At 37.7% G+C, this 18,330-nt stretch overlaps 2 protein-coding genes across 4 annotated transcripts; both read right to left on the reverse strand.

The window, feature by feature from the left end:
- Positions 1–676: 676 nt before the first annotated feature.
- On the reverse strand, positions 677–10,931 carry p2rx7 (purinergic receptor P2X, ligand-gated ion channel, 7). 3 transcript variants are annotated; one of them, XM_010750619.3, is made up of 13 exons: positions 10,686–10,931; positions 9,440–9,587; positions 9,277–9,348; positions 9,031–9,103; positions 8,470–8,566; positions 7,709–7,789; positions 7,307–7,442; positions 6,067–6,203; positions 5,421–5,511; positions 5,062–5,127; positions 3,583–3,687; positions 3,346–3,453; positions 677–3,023 (listed from the first exon to the last, which is right to left on the reverse strand). In XM_010750619.3, the coding sequence occupies exons 1-13, from the start codon at positions 10,805–10,807 to the stop codon at positions 2,529–2,531; spliced, it is 1,731 nt and encodes a 576-aa protein (XP_010748921.3). In that variant the 5' UTR covers positions 10,808–10,931; the 3' UTR covers positions 677–2,528. The 3 variants fall into 3 exon arrangements, with proteins under 3 accessions (XP_010748921.3, XP_027134195.1, XP_027134194.1); XM_027278394.1 differs by lacking the exon at positions 10,686–10,931 and having other exon boundaries at positions 9,031–9,117; positions 9,440–9,510; XM_027278393.1 differs by lacking the exon at positions 10,686–10,931 and having other exon boundaries at positions 9,031–9,120; positions 9,440–9,510.
- Positions 10,932–13,344: 2,413 nt separating this feature from the next.
- gstt1a (glutathione S-transferase theta 1a) lies at positions 13,345–17,262 on the reverse strand. Its single transcript, XM_010750639.3, has 5 exons — positions 17,020–17,262; positions 15,963–16,050; positions 14,876–15,032; positions 14,210–14,386; positions 13,345–13,668 (listed from the first exon to the last, which is right to left on the reverse strand). Exons 1-5 carry the CDS (start codon positions 17,123–17,125, stop codon positions 13,468–13,470), a joined length of 729 nt encoding a protein of 242 aa, XP_010748941.2. The 5' UTR covers positions 17,126–17,262; the 3' UTR covers positions 13,345–13,467.
- Between the last annotated feature and the right edge of the window lie 1,068 nt (positions 17,263–18,330).

Consider the following 18,330-nt stretch of genomic DNA (forward strand, 5'->3'; position numbering starts at 1 on the left):
CCCACTTACTCTTCACATGCATCTGTAGTTCAACACTGTCAGCATATAGAATTAGAAAACACAGCAGCAAATGATTTATATTTAGCTGTAGGGGTTCTTTGAAAACATACGGTCTGATGTACATGTAAAGAAAACACACATTCAAGTTTATTCTTTCAGGGAGAATACAGGATAATCTAATTTACTGGAAACCAACCATATATAGTAATTCCTCATTGCAGGTAATTTAAACAAAAATGAAATTAGATTAAAAAATACACACCCCCTTACAGATTAGCCACTAGTTGATCCCGTACAAACTCAAGTGAACAAAAGCAGCAATGAGGGGTCAGTGGATGAGTAATGGGAGGAAACAGGGATGTCTGCTGCTGAAACAAGTCATCAGGAGCTATTTCAGGCCCGGAGTTGTTTAACAAAGAGCCCTTATTTTGTTCAAATGGACCATTTATAAAAACAATGGTCAAGGTCTGGAGCTGGAGTTGGAAAAAGTGAAAGGTTGAAAGTGCTCGTAAATGTCAAATAGGCCACCTGAAGAATGGCCTGGGGTGCAAATACTAATAGTACTCCAACTATTATTGTACTGGATCTGACAGACGAAATGTTGGACTATGTAAAACCTGACAAGTAGAGTGATTTGTTAAGAGTGAAATAGATTTATATGTGATTTTTTTTTTTATTGGTATAAATCAAAACTTGAGCTGCAGCAAGGGACATGCAGTTTGTCTTAAAAGGTTTTTTTTTTTTTTTTACTCCACTACAAGAAGGAAAGATTTCTCATAAACCAAAGTAGCGGACATATTAAAATCTTCACCTGATGATGACAACTCTAGATGAAAAAGTGTAACCAGTTATTGAAATTCATCCTATGGGGAAAATTAAAGTCTAAACCATTGCAATCCATCCAAAACTTCTTATTGATATTTCACTCAAAACTAGCAACATCCACAACAATGGCAACAGCATTGACATAAAACAGTGGACCTAAGTTGTCATTTACATCCTTGGCAAACATTTTTTGAGATTTTGAAGTGATATGGTCTTTTTGAAGGATATAAATGAAAAACAGAAACGGACCTGATCCTTGTGGGACGCCATTCAAATAAGGAATATTAGTGCTGTAGTTTGCAACAGAGACTGAAAGGTAGTGAGAAGATTTGGTCATTTTTGTTACTTTTGTTAATTTTGTTAAAAGTATATTTTATTAGAAAATAAATGAATAAATTCCTCCCTTCAACACATTTAGATAATTTTGTCAGTAACTGTAACACAAGGGTGAGCTGTTTAATATACAGCAGAGATTATGGTTCATGTATGACTCCGTTATCATACCAAAAACATGTCCTGTTATGATAAATGAAGCTTCTTATCTTTTTCTAGAGACATATCTACTTATTTTGGACCATTAGTGCTGTTTTCTCTTTTCTCAGCCAGAGCAGCTGCTCGATCAATGACTAGGAGTCCTGCTTTATAATCCCTGAAACTAAAGCTCCAAAAACACTTTCACCTTTTAGTGGGGTTCACCCCTTTTACGAACCTGTGAGAAACCAACAGTGTGGACACGACATAGTGGCAACACAAAGCAGACCACCAAACCAATGAGAAAATGAATATTTCAACATAGGTTAATACTCTTTTCTTGCCAAGAGTGAAATCAGGAGATCTATATTGTACTCATGTCTATACAGTAAATATAAAGCTATAGCCATCAGCCAGTTAACTTAGCATAACAATAGGAAACAAAGGGAAACAGGTAGCTTGGCTCTGTGTGTAGGTAACAAAATACACCTGTAAAGCTCACTGTTGAACACGATCTCGCTTGTTTGTTTAATCTGTATAAAATTTCTTATTGGTCCCAAGACATTCTGATCCCGATAACCTCCCTGTGAAACATTTAAGTCTTTACACAGATTAAACAATGAAATAAGTAATCAATTAAATTAAAAAGTGATATTTTCATCTAAAGCTCAGCAAGAAAGTGAATAAGCTTTACCTTTACTGTCTGTGTGCTGGTTAAACAAATAAGGTACAGCACATTACTGCAATTGGATCTTTAACAGTGAATTAACTATTTTTTCTTTAACCTGTTTGGGGTTCAAAAGTTTTCTTTGAGTTTTGTTTTTGCTTTGAGTCTTGCCTTTCTATGAGATGACAGATGTGAACACATTCCCGGCAGGTGAAAACCTTTGTCTCATCATGTTAGTGATGTTAAAAATGCTATTTCTGCCCTATAAAGGCAAAAAGCTGCTAAAAGGGAGTGAAGCTGAAAAAAATGGCTTCATAGAAATTTTTACTGAGTAGCCAGATGACAGACGGTACTTGACAGATGATTTTAGAAAATGCAGTGATTTATTGACTTTTGAGTTTTTTCCCCTTCTGACCGATAGCAAGCCGACAGAAATTGACTAATTTCCATTTTCCGCCAAGTTTTGTGAAGTTATTGCATTTTTTTTTGCTTTGTAACATAAGAACACTGTTAGTAGGTCAGTCAGCTGGGGAAGTCCCTGCTCTATAATGTGGAAATACTCCTCTCACAGCTCTCCATTCGCACAAGCTTTCATGGACGCCACCCTGACAGGTCTGAAGCCGCTGTACTGTCCATCTGGGCTCGGGTACTCCTCCCTGATCCTCCACACACAGCAGCTGGGAATAGCAGGGTGGGTGTCATTAGGTGGAACCCCAAACCTCCAGGTGATGTACTGTCTGTAGGCACAGTGACGCAGGGCGGCATTCTGGCCACGATCAGCAGGTAAAGACAGAGGGTCCAGGTACAGAAGGACGGCCTCCAAGAGAGAGCGTCGCAACACAAGCTGGTCAAACAGAGGAGACAAGGTGATGCAAGTGCCGTCGCTCTGCCGGCAGCACAGCTCTTCCTGAGGGACAGAGGAGGGAGTGCAGCAATTGCATTTACACCAGACTGGATGACGGGATTTGGAGTTTGGGTCGGGTTTATGGTCAAGAGGGGGCTGAGCATCATGACCCGGCTGCACCAGAGAAAGAACTGCTCTCAGGTGTCCGATGTCCTCCTGTCAGGACAAGAATATATCACTGAAATCAATGGAAAGATTCAGTCTGTAATGTTAACTTTTGATTGACCTAAATAACGTATTCACTCTCCAAAAAGTTTTTGTCCAGATTTTTAGATACGGTATCTCCCACAACACAGAGGAGGAGAACTGAGTTAAGAATAAATAAATAACTGCAACAATAATCAAAACTATGATACTTACTCACTTTAAATGTAGTCTACAAAGTTTTAGAGCAACATTATGTATCTTCTTAAAATATCATCATAGGTCATTTTGAAGCTACGCTGACTTGAAATAGGTAAATCTCTAGCAGGTTTACCTTGCGTGGCTGAACAGACACTGGCTTGATATCTTGTAAACTTTTCTTCTGTGATCTCTTCACCAGTCGAATGTTGTTCTCATCCACGTAGGACACAGAGAGGATGCACTGCAATTTGAGAAGTTATTGGATTGAAACAAAATACAGCTATTTATCAAACTGTTTGTTTCAAAATGTGTGACGGTGGATACATCATATACAATATCACCTTGGCAGTCAGATCAAACCTTTCATCACCTTCTGTTTGTCTTGGACTGACTCCACTTTCTTCTCTGAGAAGTTTTGTCCGACCTCTGCAGAGTAACAGCTGGTTCCGATCAGCATGTCGATCAATATTGTCGTCTGGAGGTAAAGACACACACAGAATTTCAGCAACAGTCAGCAGCTCGCACTTCACCTACAGCACACACACACACATTAGCAATCAACACCGATGTGTCAGCATGTGTAATAAATTGTGTTTCACACCAAATATGGCTATATTTTATTGACATAAAGTCTAAAACAGGCAATTCCAGCATAAACACAGAACACAGGTTTACTCTGATTTTCATGAAACTGGGTCAACATGTGCATCGTGGCAATGAAAGAAGCCATTAAATGCTGAAGTGAAATAATTTTTCAGTGTCTGTGGCAAAATAATCAGCATTCATCACACGTGCACGTCTCAAACATCACTGTAGAAGGCGGCAACTTTTCTGGATGTTGTTGAAATGTTGCTTTCATTTTGCATGGTAGAGTCTTCACTTACATTTTTGGAAATGCAAAGACAAACTGTATTTATTGACAGAACAGTTTTCCGAAGTATTTCAAAATAATATCCTTTGTACAATTATGTTGATTTTTGATGCAGTGCTGCCTGAAGGATTAAACATCATTGCATTTGGTGTTGGTGTTTGGCCTTGTCCGTTGCATGCAGAGATTTCTTTGGATCCTGAAATTTTTCATTTTTAATGATATATCTGTTGGACTATTTACAGTTTTGGCGGACCTCGCCTCATCCTAGCTTGTAAATGCCTGCCTTTCGAGGATGCCCTTTCATAACTGATCATACGAGTTTGCATTAAAAAAAAAAAAAGTTTATCAGTTTGAACATGAAATATCTTGCCATTATCCTGTGCCCAGTTGAATATAGGTTAAAAAGGATTTGCAAATCATTATTTGCATTTCACGCAGCATCCCAACTTCTTTGGAATCAAGGCTGAGATTAGATTTTTACAGATTAATCAGGAATATGATATGGATATTCTGACCTGTGTACAATAGTGTGCAAATTTGCATTTCATAGTTACTCATGTATTAATGTAAAAGCAGGACTGCAACTTATGATTACTAAGTAAAATACAATATTCATAGAAGTAGAAAGCAGCATGAAAAAAAGACCCATGTGTACAAATACCTCAAATTTGTACTTCAGCACAATACTTAGCATATACTTACATTCAGTCACTGCTGTATGAAGACCATTTTGCACCATAATCCACAATTTGATTTTTATTATCATTATCATTGTCTCCTGTAGCTTTTATCTTGCAGACTGAGTTTATTCAGCTCTTTCTGGTCAGTCTGTAGTGAAATTCATTCAGTTCATTCAGATGCACCTTCTAAAAAAAACCCACTCCGGCTCCAACACTGACTTCCACTGTGTTCAGTACTAACGAAGGATAAATGAATGGATACTTGTGTGACAGCAGCAAACACTGGGTGGTCTCTCACCAGAGCGTAGTATGACAGCGTTGATCCGATGTAGATGATGAGCTGGATGAAGCTGAACTTTCCCGCCTGGAAAACAGATCAAATTGTCACTTGTTTGTTTTTATTTGCCACATTCTCCTGAAGAGTTGGAGCAAAAACTGTAGAAACGCTAAGGTCAGGAGTTCCTGTGTGCAAAGAGATATGGTATCTTGGATAATTCCACAACAACCACAAACAAAAATAGATGCCTAAACTAGGAAGTGTATATTATGTCACTTTACAGAGGCTAGATAAAAAAATGCTATTAGTCTGAAATGTTGTAAATGAAATGGAGAAATCAACAGCACTAAAAGTATAAAAAGGAATAAAAGCAAACCCACCTGTCCAAACACCATGACATCAAACCTGATCCCAAATGCTTTGTACAGGGTTCGCTCCTCCACTCCGTTCACTGTGTTATACTTTGCATACCTGATCAGAAGACAGACAGACAGACATGATAAATAATGAAAACACGTCAGCAGCTTGATGTAACAAAAGAGCCTTTAACATACATCAGTCTACCGTTATTCATCACACATGAACAGTGGTGGATGAAGTATTTAGATCCTGTACTTACTTAAGTACTAATACCATACTGGGAAAGCAACCACGACACATTAAAGTCCGTTCTGCAGTCAAATGTTCTCTGTTCGTGTTTGATGATCATATCTGATGTTTTTGGATGAATATGAATGTGTTTGTTTCATTTTACTGCTGTAAATGTTTAAAGTGAAGCTTATTTAAACTACTTCACTATTAATACTATTGGCTAGTTTAATCTACATTAATGCATCATGGTCTTTATCATGTTTATAGCGTCACCGTCCTGTGAAAGTCATGTATCATTAAAATGTCTAAATGTTATTTCCCTCACAGCAGAAGCAGTCTAAAAATAACCAAAGCTCCTAAACTGGTTCTGATAGTCTGGTGATCATGGATGTACAAACTGTATCATGGTAAACTTGACTTTTGACCCCCGCTCACCTGAAGTTGAGGCCGGGATAGAGCGTCTTGTTGCTCTCTTTTTCATCCAGCCGTCTGAAGGAATATTTGGGAAGGCAGCGCTGCATGAGCCGGTCCAGGTTGCAGTCCCATTTGATTTGGATGCCGATGACACCACCCTGTGGTCAACAGAGGAAACTCAGATCTGAGACATACAGTACTCAGATCTTTTACTTTAGTAAAAGTAGAAATACTACAGTGTAAAAATACTCCAGTAAGGAAGTAAAAGTCATTCAAGATCAGTATTACTATCAACATATCCTTAAATATACTCATTATGCAGAATCAATAATTTTAGAATTAATAATTATATATCAAAAAATGTACAGTACTTAACTGAATGTACTTTGTACTTAGTACTTTGTACATAGTAAATGTACTGTGACATAGTTACATTATTTAAGTAAGCCCATGAACCTCTTCTGAAGCCTCTCATGAAAACAAACAGACACTCATCATACACATGGCTCAACACAGGAGTTCCAATTCATCAGGACTAGACTCTGCGGTTTTCTTACACCTTAAAAACAAGGGACACTCTTTTAGTGACAATGAGGTTTGCCTTTTTGGACAGGAAGGACAGGTGGCTTGAAAGAGGAAGAGAAGTCTCTTGGATGGGAGGTGAAACGTTTTTACAGATCTACAATCAAGTCCAGTTAGCCCAGATTTAACCCTTCTTGAAAATTATAAAGGTATAATAATCTTACAAAATATGATAAACTGTTAGAGATTAAACTACCTAAAAACCTAGATATACTGACTACAACACTAAAGAAAAAATGTGGATGGGTATGTAAAAAGTATCAAATAATAATTTTGACAGTTTACTGCATTTAGTACTTTTACTTTAGGTACTTTAACTTTTTTACAGTGATGGAACATTAAATAATTATCTTCTATATATGAGGAATTCTTCTTGGAAAAAGCTTTGCACAGAAGATTTGCACAAATGTATTTTTATCTGCTGGCATACTGACAATGCAAAGTTTCCACTGTGATCCACTCAAACCAAAGAAAGTTTGACGTGAAGACACTTCCCTTTTTGGGCTGTTTCATTTCAACTTTACTTGATCTCTCGCTGAGGACAAAAAAGAAGGTGGGTGTAAAAAAAATGCTTTCACAGTGATTCTGCATGCTGAGTGTCAACCAGTGACATTTGTCAGTAAGATGTCATCACAAATGATTGCGATGGTGGACCAAAGCACAAAAATAAGATCCCCACCTCTACTGCCATTTCAGAGAACTTTTCTCCAGCCTCTTGAACGATGTCTCCCAGTCTGAAGATGGGACACAGCGAGTCGTTTCCTCTATGACAGCTCCTCAGGTAGGCATCGTTCATGTTTGGGAGGATGTTCCTTCTGTAAAACAAAAATAGTCTCTAGACTATAATAGTTCCCGAAAATCAGAGTTACTCACCAGCTGAAGGGAAGTAATGAAAAGCTGATCTTTTAGAAATGTCATTAGCCTGTTTTCAATTGAAAGTTTTAGTGTCCTTTAATGCTCTAGGTCCCAGAGACGCAGAGAATATGAATAACAATACGAAGACATGTTGATTCTTCAGAACTGTCCCTCTTTGTAACTGCATTGGTACATGAAAATGACTTCAATCATAAAGCTGTCTTACCGGATGAAGTTGAACGCAGGGAATCTGATGTTGTTTTTGATGAGGACTGTGAAGTTCTCGGCTGCTGCCAGCAGAGCAGGCCTACATCATAGAAAATTCAAACTATTATGTACATACACAGAAAATATATCCTGTTTTAATAACAGAAACAGACTAAAATTTACTGTACATTACATCTTAATGAGACGCAAAAGCTGTGCAGTGTATACATGTACTGTGTGCATACATTTACTGTGTACAGTTTGAATTTGAACACAGTCTACAGCTACACTTGTAGTGTTGTGATGTGAAGATGTCTGTTGAAACTCATTCTACAACCCTCTACGCTTTTCTTACTAGTAGTGGAAAGAACACTAGCTCATCACAGCCGAAGTTGACAGTATCAGACCTCATTTCAATCAGTTCAGATTAGTATAGTAGGAGTGGGTAGAGACCAAAATCAGAGCAACAAGAAGGGGGGGTATTGAATTCACATACACTGGGTTGCCAGAAACTCCAGATGCATGATAACGTTGCACCTTAACTGCTGGATATGTAAATAATTACATTGTATTTTTACAAGTTCATCATATGAACTTAAAAAGGTGATGGTGCGTTGTTTCTGCTGCCCCCGAGTAGCCAAAAAAAATCATTAATCCAGGTTTAAGTTCAATTTTGATGGACTCGTGTGACAAAATATGCCAGAGGATCACGGAAAGCGAAATTCCTGAATAAGATGGTACATAACAAAGTTCTGATCTAACAACAAAACAGTAGCTTACCTCTGAGGGTTTGTCTTGGTTTCAACTGGACACCACGCAGAAATCTCACAGGTTTTTCTCAACACGTCAAACTTCACACACGATCCCGTCTGAATCCCTGCAGAAGGAAAACACACCAGTGCTGCATTTTAACAGATTCGTTTATTACCGAGTTTGATTTCTGTAGCAGCTGATTAGGGGACAACGGTATCAGGTTAACTGTCATCAAGAGCTACTGCACTGCTGGCAGAAGCTAAAATTGCAACACAATGCTGATAAATTCCTTTGCTCCTTGTGGAAACAGGTGTCAAAGTCGTACCAACCCACAAAGTCTTAATGTGACAGCAGAGTAGTGAGATCCTCCTATTCACAATAACTCTATTTAAAGTCCATCCAAAATTGAGACTCACACCAGGAGGTTTCCACAAGTCCATAGCTAAATATTTGACTTGTATCACCATTAATGCTTCCAAAATCTTGTAGCTGAATTTAAACTGTATTTAAATGCATTCTCCAATTACCCGTGTAACCTGGTTTACTTCAGCATCCTCTTTTGTGTGTATGATGGAGAAGTTACTGTACCATGGCTCTGCTGATCCCAGGCTCCTTTCTCACAGTCCTTATCAGTACGACACAATCTGCCATTACGGGGAACCTGGAATATAAACACTGCTGCAAAATAAGAAAGGTTTGCTAACTTTTCACCTGAATCATTGTACCATTAGTAGAACTTTTAATGTTGTTGCAGATCTGGTGGATCACACAACTTCAACTATTTGAAATGTGATGAATAATAATAATAATTTATAATGATGATGAAAAAAGCACCTCTGGGCATTTTCCCTGCTTCTGATTCTTGGTCACAATGACGTTGGTGATCACAAAGAAGGAGTTTTTGTCCTAAAAAGAAAAAACAACAATATTTTTATTCTCTTCTTGGCCAAAGACCCAATATCCAGAGGACTGAGGACACTGATGACCAAGCTCCTACCAGTGAATGCCCGCTGTAGTCCACTACATCCCAGACCACATTCCCAATCCCGGGCAGGTTAGTCTGAGCCACACCTTTCACCTTGGTGGTGACAGAGCTCACAACCAGGTCAAACTCCTGGTACTTCCTGTTCCACAGCATCATGATGCTGCAAAGACAAAAACAAACTGTTAAATGCAAATTACACAGATTTGACACATTATGATTTGATGGACAAAGTCACTGGAGACTTCCATCTTTCATGTGCAGGACTTGCAAACAGCAGATTGCGGTGTATCATTAGGTCAGCTGAATCTGCAGCTGAAGTCTTCCATCTATTCAGGACATGTACTCGTCTCCAGGACCCTGAGGCGTGCACTAAGATTATGGCTGACCCCTCCAACCCCAGATCCAAATTTTTTGAGACACTTCCCTCCAGCAGGAGGCTGCGATCCATCTCACGCCACAAGAACAAGTTTTTCCCCCCAACTGCTGCTGGCCTCATCAACAAGGCCCAGGGGCCCCTCTGACTCACACCATCAGCACCCAGCCAGACCCTACATGTCACATTAACATTTATTTAACATCTTTTGGACGTTTTGATAAATATTTCTGCATACTGTGAACTTCTACCTGGCACACTCCTGCACAAACTGTACATGTCTTTTCATTTTTACCTATATTTATATCCACTAGTGTTTGTACGTGTTTGTTATGCACCAAAAACACCAAGACAAATTCCTTGTATGTGAAAACTGATTTTGATTCTTTAATCATTTATGGCGGTTCCTACACGTATGCCTTTTCCATTAGACATCAGTAGTCTTTGCATACAGTAGGTTGACGTGTATTACTTTACTGTAACACCACAAACACTGTTACTGACTGCAGGCTTTTTGATTTCAACTAATAAATGAATCATTGCAGCTATGATCAGATCATGACAGCCTGCTTCATTTAAATCCGTCTCTCGTGAATCCTTCATATGCATGTTCAGTAATGATTTTAAAGTACAATTAAGTAAATAATAACTGTAAATAATATTTTAAGATGCACACAGATGGATACCTCAGACACAGTGTTGTGTGTGTTAGACAGACATAAGGAGTGGTTCAGCTTCATTCAAACACACAGCTTTAGAAATGATCACTTCATGTATTCATAGTTAAAAGAATACGGCAGCCTGCAGTGAAACGGGACTTGACAGTGAATAGCGTTGAGTGTGCAGAGAGATGCGGGGGCTGAAATATTTCACATGTTCACTCACCAGATAAACAGCAGAATGAATCCGTTCAGACTCCACTTCATAGAGCCGAGTCGGAGGCTCTGGATCCGGACCAGCTTGTTGGTTTCATACTGACAAAAACCGAGAAGACCGGAGCACGGCATGGTCCAGCTGTTTGTTGGAGTTCAGGATCTTTTTGTCCGATTTTGGTTCAGTGCAGGAGGAATGTCTGACTCACGTCTTGAATCTTCTTCCTGTGTGGATGGTCACATGTCCAGACTCCTGCAGCTGCTCTCACTTCCATCACAGCAGCTGCAACACACACACAAAAGAAAAAACAAACACACACACAAACAAAAGAAAAAACACACACACACAATTGCTTTAATCAGTTAATTGCTTGAATTTATATTTTATTTATATTTATTCTCTATCAGAATTGCCTTTAGCTATCAAAAAAATTCGCAGTATGGAGGACCAAAGCTGCCCAAATTAAAAATAAATCAAGAAATAACATTAAAAAATAAATGTGTGCATTAATTAATTTATCAAATGTGACATGAATTGTGTGTTTCTGTATTGTTGTCCTTTGTATTTTTCTCTTAATCATCCCTCCAGACTTTATTTCTGCTTTTATATTTCTATACTATACTATATTTTTTATATTTTCCTACATTATGCAAATGAAACTTTATTTCTGCTTTTATATTTCTATACTATACTATATTTTTTATATTTTCCTACATTATGCAAATGAGGGGGCTGTCATTCTATGTGTGTTACAGGGTCAACTTTTCACCCATTGGTTGATTAAAGGTCCAGTGTGTAAGATCCATTTACAGAATACAGCCGAAATGAAATTTATTATGCATAACTGTGTTTTCATTGAAGTAGCCCAGAGAGGATTTAAACTAAACTCTGGCACTATGTGTTTTGTGATCTACATTTATTTTTTAATACCGTTTTGGGTAGATTTAATGGCATATTCTAATTTATGATTATATGAAGATATATATATATTTTTTCCAATTTTGATACTTACAGTCCTCCGTTCTCCTGGACTACCACACATAAACAATAACAGTAAAAAAAAACAACCCTTTAAAATCACACATTTTTATTAAAACAAAAAAGCAAAAGAAGTCAAGTATAAAGATAAGAAAATTATCAAAATTATCACAAATGCAAACAACAACACATTAAAGAGATCTATGTGACATTCATATATACAGTATATATATAATTGTTCTAGTGACTTTTTTTAAAAAAGAACTTTTTATATATATATTATAATGTTGCTTTTGATGTTCTAGGCAGAAGACGCTCAAAGAGTTGCCATTGTGCAAACCAATTGATTAATAAAAGACATTTTTTAAAAAGTGGTTGGATTCATTAGTTACAGCCCTAAATGGGGGGCTAGCTAATGAAGAAAAAGGTTTTGTAGAAAGTGAATTTAACAAATACATTTTGTACTTATGAACTACTTATAGCTCAGTTTTGTCAGTCTGTGTCCACAGATAAACATACTGAGAAATAAGTGAATGAAATAAATAAATCAATTCTCTAATGCAAACATGTGAAAATGGCTGTTCTTGTATTCTACTTTGACTTTTTTTTTCTTGGAGATAAAGACCTTGTTGTTCCCAGCAGGACAAGTAAATCACTGTGAGGAAAACTGACCAGATGGGACAAATTGTCACACAAGGAAACAATGACTCAGCCTCTGCAACTGTCATGTGTGCAGAACTGGAATGTAGCTGAAAGCATTTGCTTACTCCAGCGCTTTTCTATTTTATGCCACTTAATACTTCTACTCCACTACAGTTGTAATAATAATCACAAGCTTCATGCTACTTTACTAGTATGGTAGCTTTTAAGAAGAAGAAGAGATACTTCATTAATCCCTCAACAGGGAAATTCTTTTTTTCACTCAGTTTATTTTACATGCATTTTAACCCTGAACACACATACAAAGGCTCATAGACATGCAATGTGGAGAGAGTTAGTTGTTGTATAGTTTAGTTGTATAGTTGTAATGTAAGATGTGTTGTTGCAATGTTTAATGCCATCAGAGGTTATTTTGCATAAAGAATACTTAATATATATAATTGAATGCAGGACATGTGACTCAGGTCATTTGGTCCAAGTCTCAAGAAAGTCATTTTCATAGACCATCAGGTAGCATTACAAGGAGCTCAACTGACTGTCCCATACTGGGTAACTTTGTGTCAGCAGTCACACATTGATTTTAATATTCAATATTTAAACTCAAAACATAAAATGAATTTGAGTCTTCATGTGTTAAGTCTTCCAATTCTGTCAAGTCAAGCTGCAAATCATAAAAACAACGATGTCTCTGTATTCAAATACTTCTTCCACCATGGTACTTTATGTGTGTGTTCTCCATGTGTTCTGAATCATCATATTTGTGGTATGAATTTGCATTAATTCATAACAGTCCTATAATCTCTATTACACAATGAGTTGTAGTACATTGAAGTACATTTTTGCTCATTTTCCTGGTGACTATTCCCAGCTGTAAAGTGTTTTTTTAAAATATTTCTATACAGTTCTTTGTTTGGAATTTGGAATAGCATGAAAATAACTTTTTTATTGGAAAATCATGGCGTGTTTAATTTGATATAAGTCTAAGTCTCAGATAAACACATTAAAGAATTTTTACAGAATGTGAACACACAGCTGCAGTTTTCCAAAAACTTTAATATCTGGAAGCTGGTTACATGACTTCAAAAGAAAATCCAATTAAGAACATTTTTGACAATGTCAATAATAGCTGCTTTTATCTTTGTACACAGAAAAGTTTTCAGCGGAAAAGCTTCTGAAACTTTGGTCTGAGCATCTCCAGCTGGCTGTTGTTCTGCATCTTCTCCGGGAGGCTGCCCACCTTCATGATCACCTCGTGAGCTTCGTCGAACAACTTTTCACCGAGCTCCTTCTTCACTCGCTCTCTCCAGGCGCTCAGCTTTGGTCGTCCTTCAAACACATTCAGACCAGTTCCAAGAGGCTGCAAACAGCAGACATAAAGAAAAAAAACTGCAATTACAAGAAACAATTGCATGAAAATGAAAAGTCTAAACCAGAGTTTCTCAGTCTTGGGGTCGGGATGTCTTGTACAAGCCCAGAAAAGGTCTTCTGAATTTTCTGAGATCAATAAAATGCTATTAATCAGATATGTTTTTCATATGAATGCAAATTATCTCATATCTCATCAAAATTCACTCTCAGCTACCGAAGGATGCACCTGTCTTACCAACCATACATTTTCATTATTATATCCACTGAAAACTATAAAAACTAGCTACCATTTTTTTAATAATAATTTGAATTTCTGGTTTTAGATAACAACATTTGAGGTCCGATTCTGACTGCAGAGCTTTGTTACATGTTATATACAGTAACTGTCAAAATTATGTTTTCAAATGAAATTACTATTCTTAAAGTTCAAATCAAACAAATGTATTCTATGTATGCTATATGAATAAGTTTTCATTCATATTTACTTAAGAGCAGTAGTACTGCTGTAACAGAAAAAGTAGCAGTATTACCTGCATGACCTCAATCAGAGCCACTATATCAGCCAGGGAGATTTTATCGCCAACAATGAACTGTTTGTTCTGCAGGAATTTCTCCTCTAGCAGGTTGAGCGACTGATTCAGATCCTCAACCGCAGCGTCCATCTTCTCCTTCGGTACCTCAGAACCCATGATGACAGGAAACACAGCCTGCTCAGAGAGACACGCACAGATCAGTCAGACTTATACTAGTAGTACCAGCACCAACAGTCAGTAGAGGTTGTATCCTAGGCCAAGTTTTGTGGTTCTATCTATTGATGGATGCATTCATGTCCCTATCAGGATAAATTGCAATGACACTGGTGAATATTTCATGATTCATCCGGCATCAGCATCAGGTCAGAATTTAAATTGTTCCATGACTTTGGTTTATGACCAAATAGAACAGCAATACTAATGATATACCTGTCAGCCTGTCAGATAACACAGGCAAAAAATAATCAGAACTTCATGAAAATATAAATAAACACATCTTAAGTATACATTTATGTACAAACTATACATGATACATTAATAGTAGTAGGAGGAGAAAAGTATCACTTATTATGTAACTATACGTTTCAGTGCTACAGGAACAAACGAATGAACTTTGAACTGTTGAAATGTGTGTACTGAAGTAGGTCAATCTGAGACTCGTACCCTGAGCAGGAAGACCTTTGACGCGTGAGCTCTGATGTTCATATGTTGCCAGGACAGGTATTCATTAACACGAGCTCGCTGTTGCAGGTCGGCTGGATACCAGTGATCTGCCACTGATGACGAATATTTCTGCACCATATACTTCAGGATCGCAATGCTGCAACACAGACAGCATGAAGCAAATAAGAGGAGCAAATGAATGTTCACACCTCAACAATCAAATCAAATAAATAAGAAAAAATAACAGTGCAAACTTGAATTTTGTATCCAAAATGGGTCACTTATAGATCCTTTTTAAAACTAGGCAGTGAGGGGTCTCTTCGGGAACTGCACCTTGTCATTAAAGCCAGGACAAAAGTATCAGGGGAACATCAACCTTTTCTCCTGTAACACTGAAGTCACTTACTGCACACAACTTGCATTGCTACTAATTGCTGTAGTTGCTTTATTAACTGTAGTTATCCTATTAACTGACTTTTTGGAATGGGAGCTTGCAATACTGGTGGAGTGTGTTTTTTTTGTTTACACTGCTAGCATGCAGGAGTTTTGGACTATAAGGAGAGGTTTTTGGGCCAGGCAAGCAGGCAACAGAACCGGGCTCAGCAGCCTCCCAGTGAACACAGCTGGTGTTGACCAACACATTTAGAATCATTACTCGCGTTTTCCTGTTAGAATTTGGGTGGCTATCAATTTAGAAAGTAGCCCGCAAACTTCACATTTGTAATTTTGTTGTTTGGGTGCCATCTGGAGGCTGCAAAGCTTTATGTACCAACATAGCTTGTATATGTCTCAGACAGTTGGGCAGCCAGTGAAAAAAACATTGCTGTTGAGTTTCTTAAATGTCAGATACTGTAAATACAGAACAGGGTGAAGTGGAAGGGGACGTCCTTTTGGCTGATCCTTCAAATTATGATAGCAGCTTTCAAAGAATTCAACAAAGAACTCAGTTGTTAGTGTGATATGAACGAATGAATTAATCAGATCTTCGCGACTCTGGAAAACAGCTAACAGTATCGACCATGAGAAAATTATTTTCAGTTTTTGTAGGTGTAAAGAACTCAGTCCGAAACCCAGCACATCATCGTACCTTTCCGTCAGAATGAAACTTCCGTCCTTCATAACAGGAACTTTCCTTATCATGCTGATTTTTCCAAACTCCTCGCTGTAATGCTGCCCTGGGACAAGCACACACAAATGAGAATCACATGTGTTACAATGAAGGAAAGAAAAGTCCACTGTCAGTTTGCCATGTAAATAGAAAAAAGAATATGTGCATGCACGGCACATCACTGAGTGAAAAGCTATTTTGAGAATAAGAGATTAATTAAATCCTCTGTAAAAATGTGACTTCAGAGTGGAAACATCAAACAAAAAATTATGTTTTATGTAACTCTCCTCCCCCTTTTCCCCTGCTCTGTGCTTTGAAACGCTTCTCTTTACTTTATTATCTTTCCCCAGCACGCCACTGTTATACTGGATCACCTCAAGAACATAGGAATGTTTTGTCTGGACGCTTTGACCTCCGACCCACAGCATCGGAGGAGTTAACGTAACTCTACTCCTCGCCTCACTGGATGAGACAGCTCTCTGGGTGAAATGTGAAAATATAAAGTGATAGCCCAGAGGAGGTTTTTCTTTAACGTTCATGTTTACAGAGTAAGTTCAAAGACTGCAGGACGTTCAACTCCAGACTCCTGCAAAAAGTTGGATCATGGGTAATGGATTACATGTAACTGGAATTATGTAAATGTAAAGTTTTTTTTTAAATAAAAAAATAAAAGAATGATTGTAGAACTAACAAGTGTAAATGTTTTGAAGCAATCCAAAAGTAGGACAAATACAAAAGTATTAAGACAATAAGCAATAAAAATACTAACTACATTTCCAACTAAATCCTATATCTATGCAGATTTCCAGGGCTAAAGCTTATATAACCAGTTCAAAGTTTGCAGGTCTTCAAGTCCTGCTACCTCATACATCTGGTGACTTTCTTTATATTTCCAAAAGCTCAAAATAAATGACTATTTTAAGGTAAAATTTGAACTAAAAACTTAAAAACTCAAGTAAAACATGCACAAACAGCTATGCATGAATTCAGAAGGTCTCCACTCTGTTACTGTGTCAGTCTGGCGGTGGGTAATTACCTGTAGAGAGTTCAACATGCTTAAACTCAAAGGGAATTCCGACCGCCTTGGCAAACAGGAAGACGAGGCGGCATGGCGGGGAGTGCATGTCCAGATAGAGCTCCATGGTGTCTGAGTCTGAAGGCTGTAGATGTTTCGTTTCCAACACGTTCCTTTTGTGTCTTCAGTCCTCTCCTGCCTCGCCTGTTAGCGTCTGTCTGCCCAGAACTCCGCCTCTCTTCACTGTGAGGCTCACTGATTTTTAAATGGTGTCAACAGTTCAAAGTAAGCAGGCTGTCATGGTTGAGCAGTCTGACCTTCGGCCTTGGCAAGGTCCAACATTTTGTAAACATTGCTGAGATTATCACATTTTTATCTAACTCTAATCTGGGATTCAGTGTTGTGAAAGGAGTTAACATTTGGCATACATATACATACATACATAGTCATGCAGACAGGCAAGTTTTGTTTTTTTCACATGTGAACAGAACTTTAAATAACACCACAAACTTTTTCTTTAAACATTTAGCAAAGTTAACCACCCGATGTTACTACAGTTTGTATCATCTCTGTTCTTCTCCCTGTCTTCCTGCTCCTACTCTTGCTCGATTTTGGATTTATGTTTATTTGGACTTCTGCTGGGCTTCTTATTTATCTTAGATTTTTGGACTCAAAGATGTTTTTCTTTGAGTCTTATTTGTATTCTATTTTATTTTTTTTCGCAGAAAATTGCAGACAAAGTTCTTGAATTTCCAAGTCATAACAAACCTGTTGATTAGCAGATGGCTAGTTAGTGTTTTCACATGGGTCGAGTTATAAGGGGGGCCATCAGGGAGAGATGGGATGATGGGAACAGGAGCAGTCAGTCTGGGCTCAGATGTGGTGGGAAGTAAAAAAATCCATTAACTCAAACTCTATTCTTAGAGTTTTAAGGTTTTTATACGTTGCTTGAGTACTTAATTTTTAGTTTGACTCCACCACACTGTCACCTAACTCATACAACTATCTGACGGCTGCAGCCAGCAGTTAACGTATTCAGATTTTACATTTAACTCAAGATAAGTGCATAAAATGAGGTGTAGTAAATAACACAGTCTTGTTATCATCTGTCACCTGTCAGTGGATGGGATATATAAGGCAGCAAGTGAACATTTTTTAAATCAAAATCTGTTTATTGAAGGATTTTCAATATATCTAAAGTGCACTGCTGAATGGTCATTACAAAAACATGAGGTAGACATAAGTACAGCAATTAGCACCAATGTGTCCAGATAGACATGAATTTGGTAATATGAATTTAAAAAACAACCAAGTGCAACGTTTTACAGAAAA

The sequence above is a fragment of the Larimichthys crocea genome, chromosome III (genome assembly GCF_000972845.2).
Source record: "Larimichthys crocea isolate SSNF chromosome III, L_crocea_2.0, whole genome shotgun sequence".
In the NCBI taxonomy this organism is placed as follows: Eukaryota; Metazoa; Chordata; class Actinopteri; family Sciaenidae; genus Larimichthys; species Larimichthys crocea.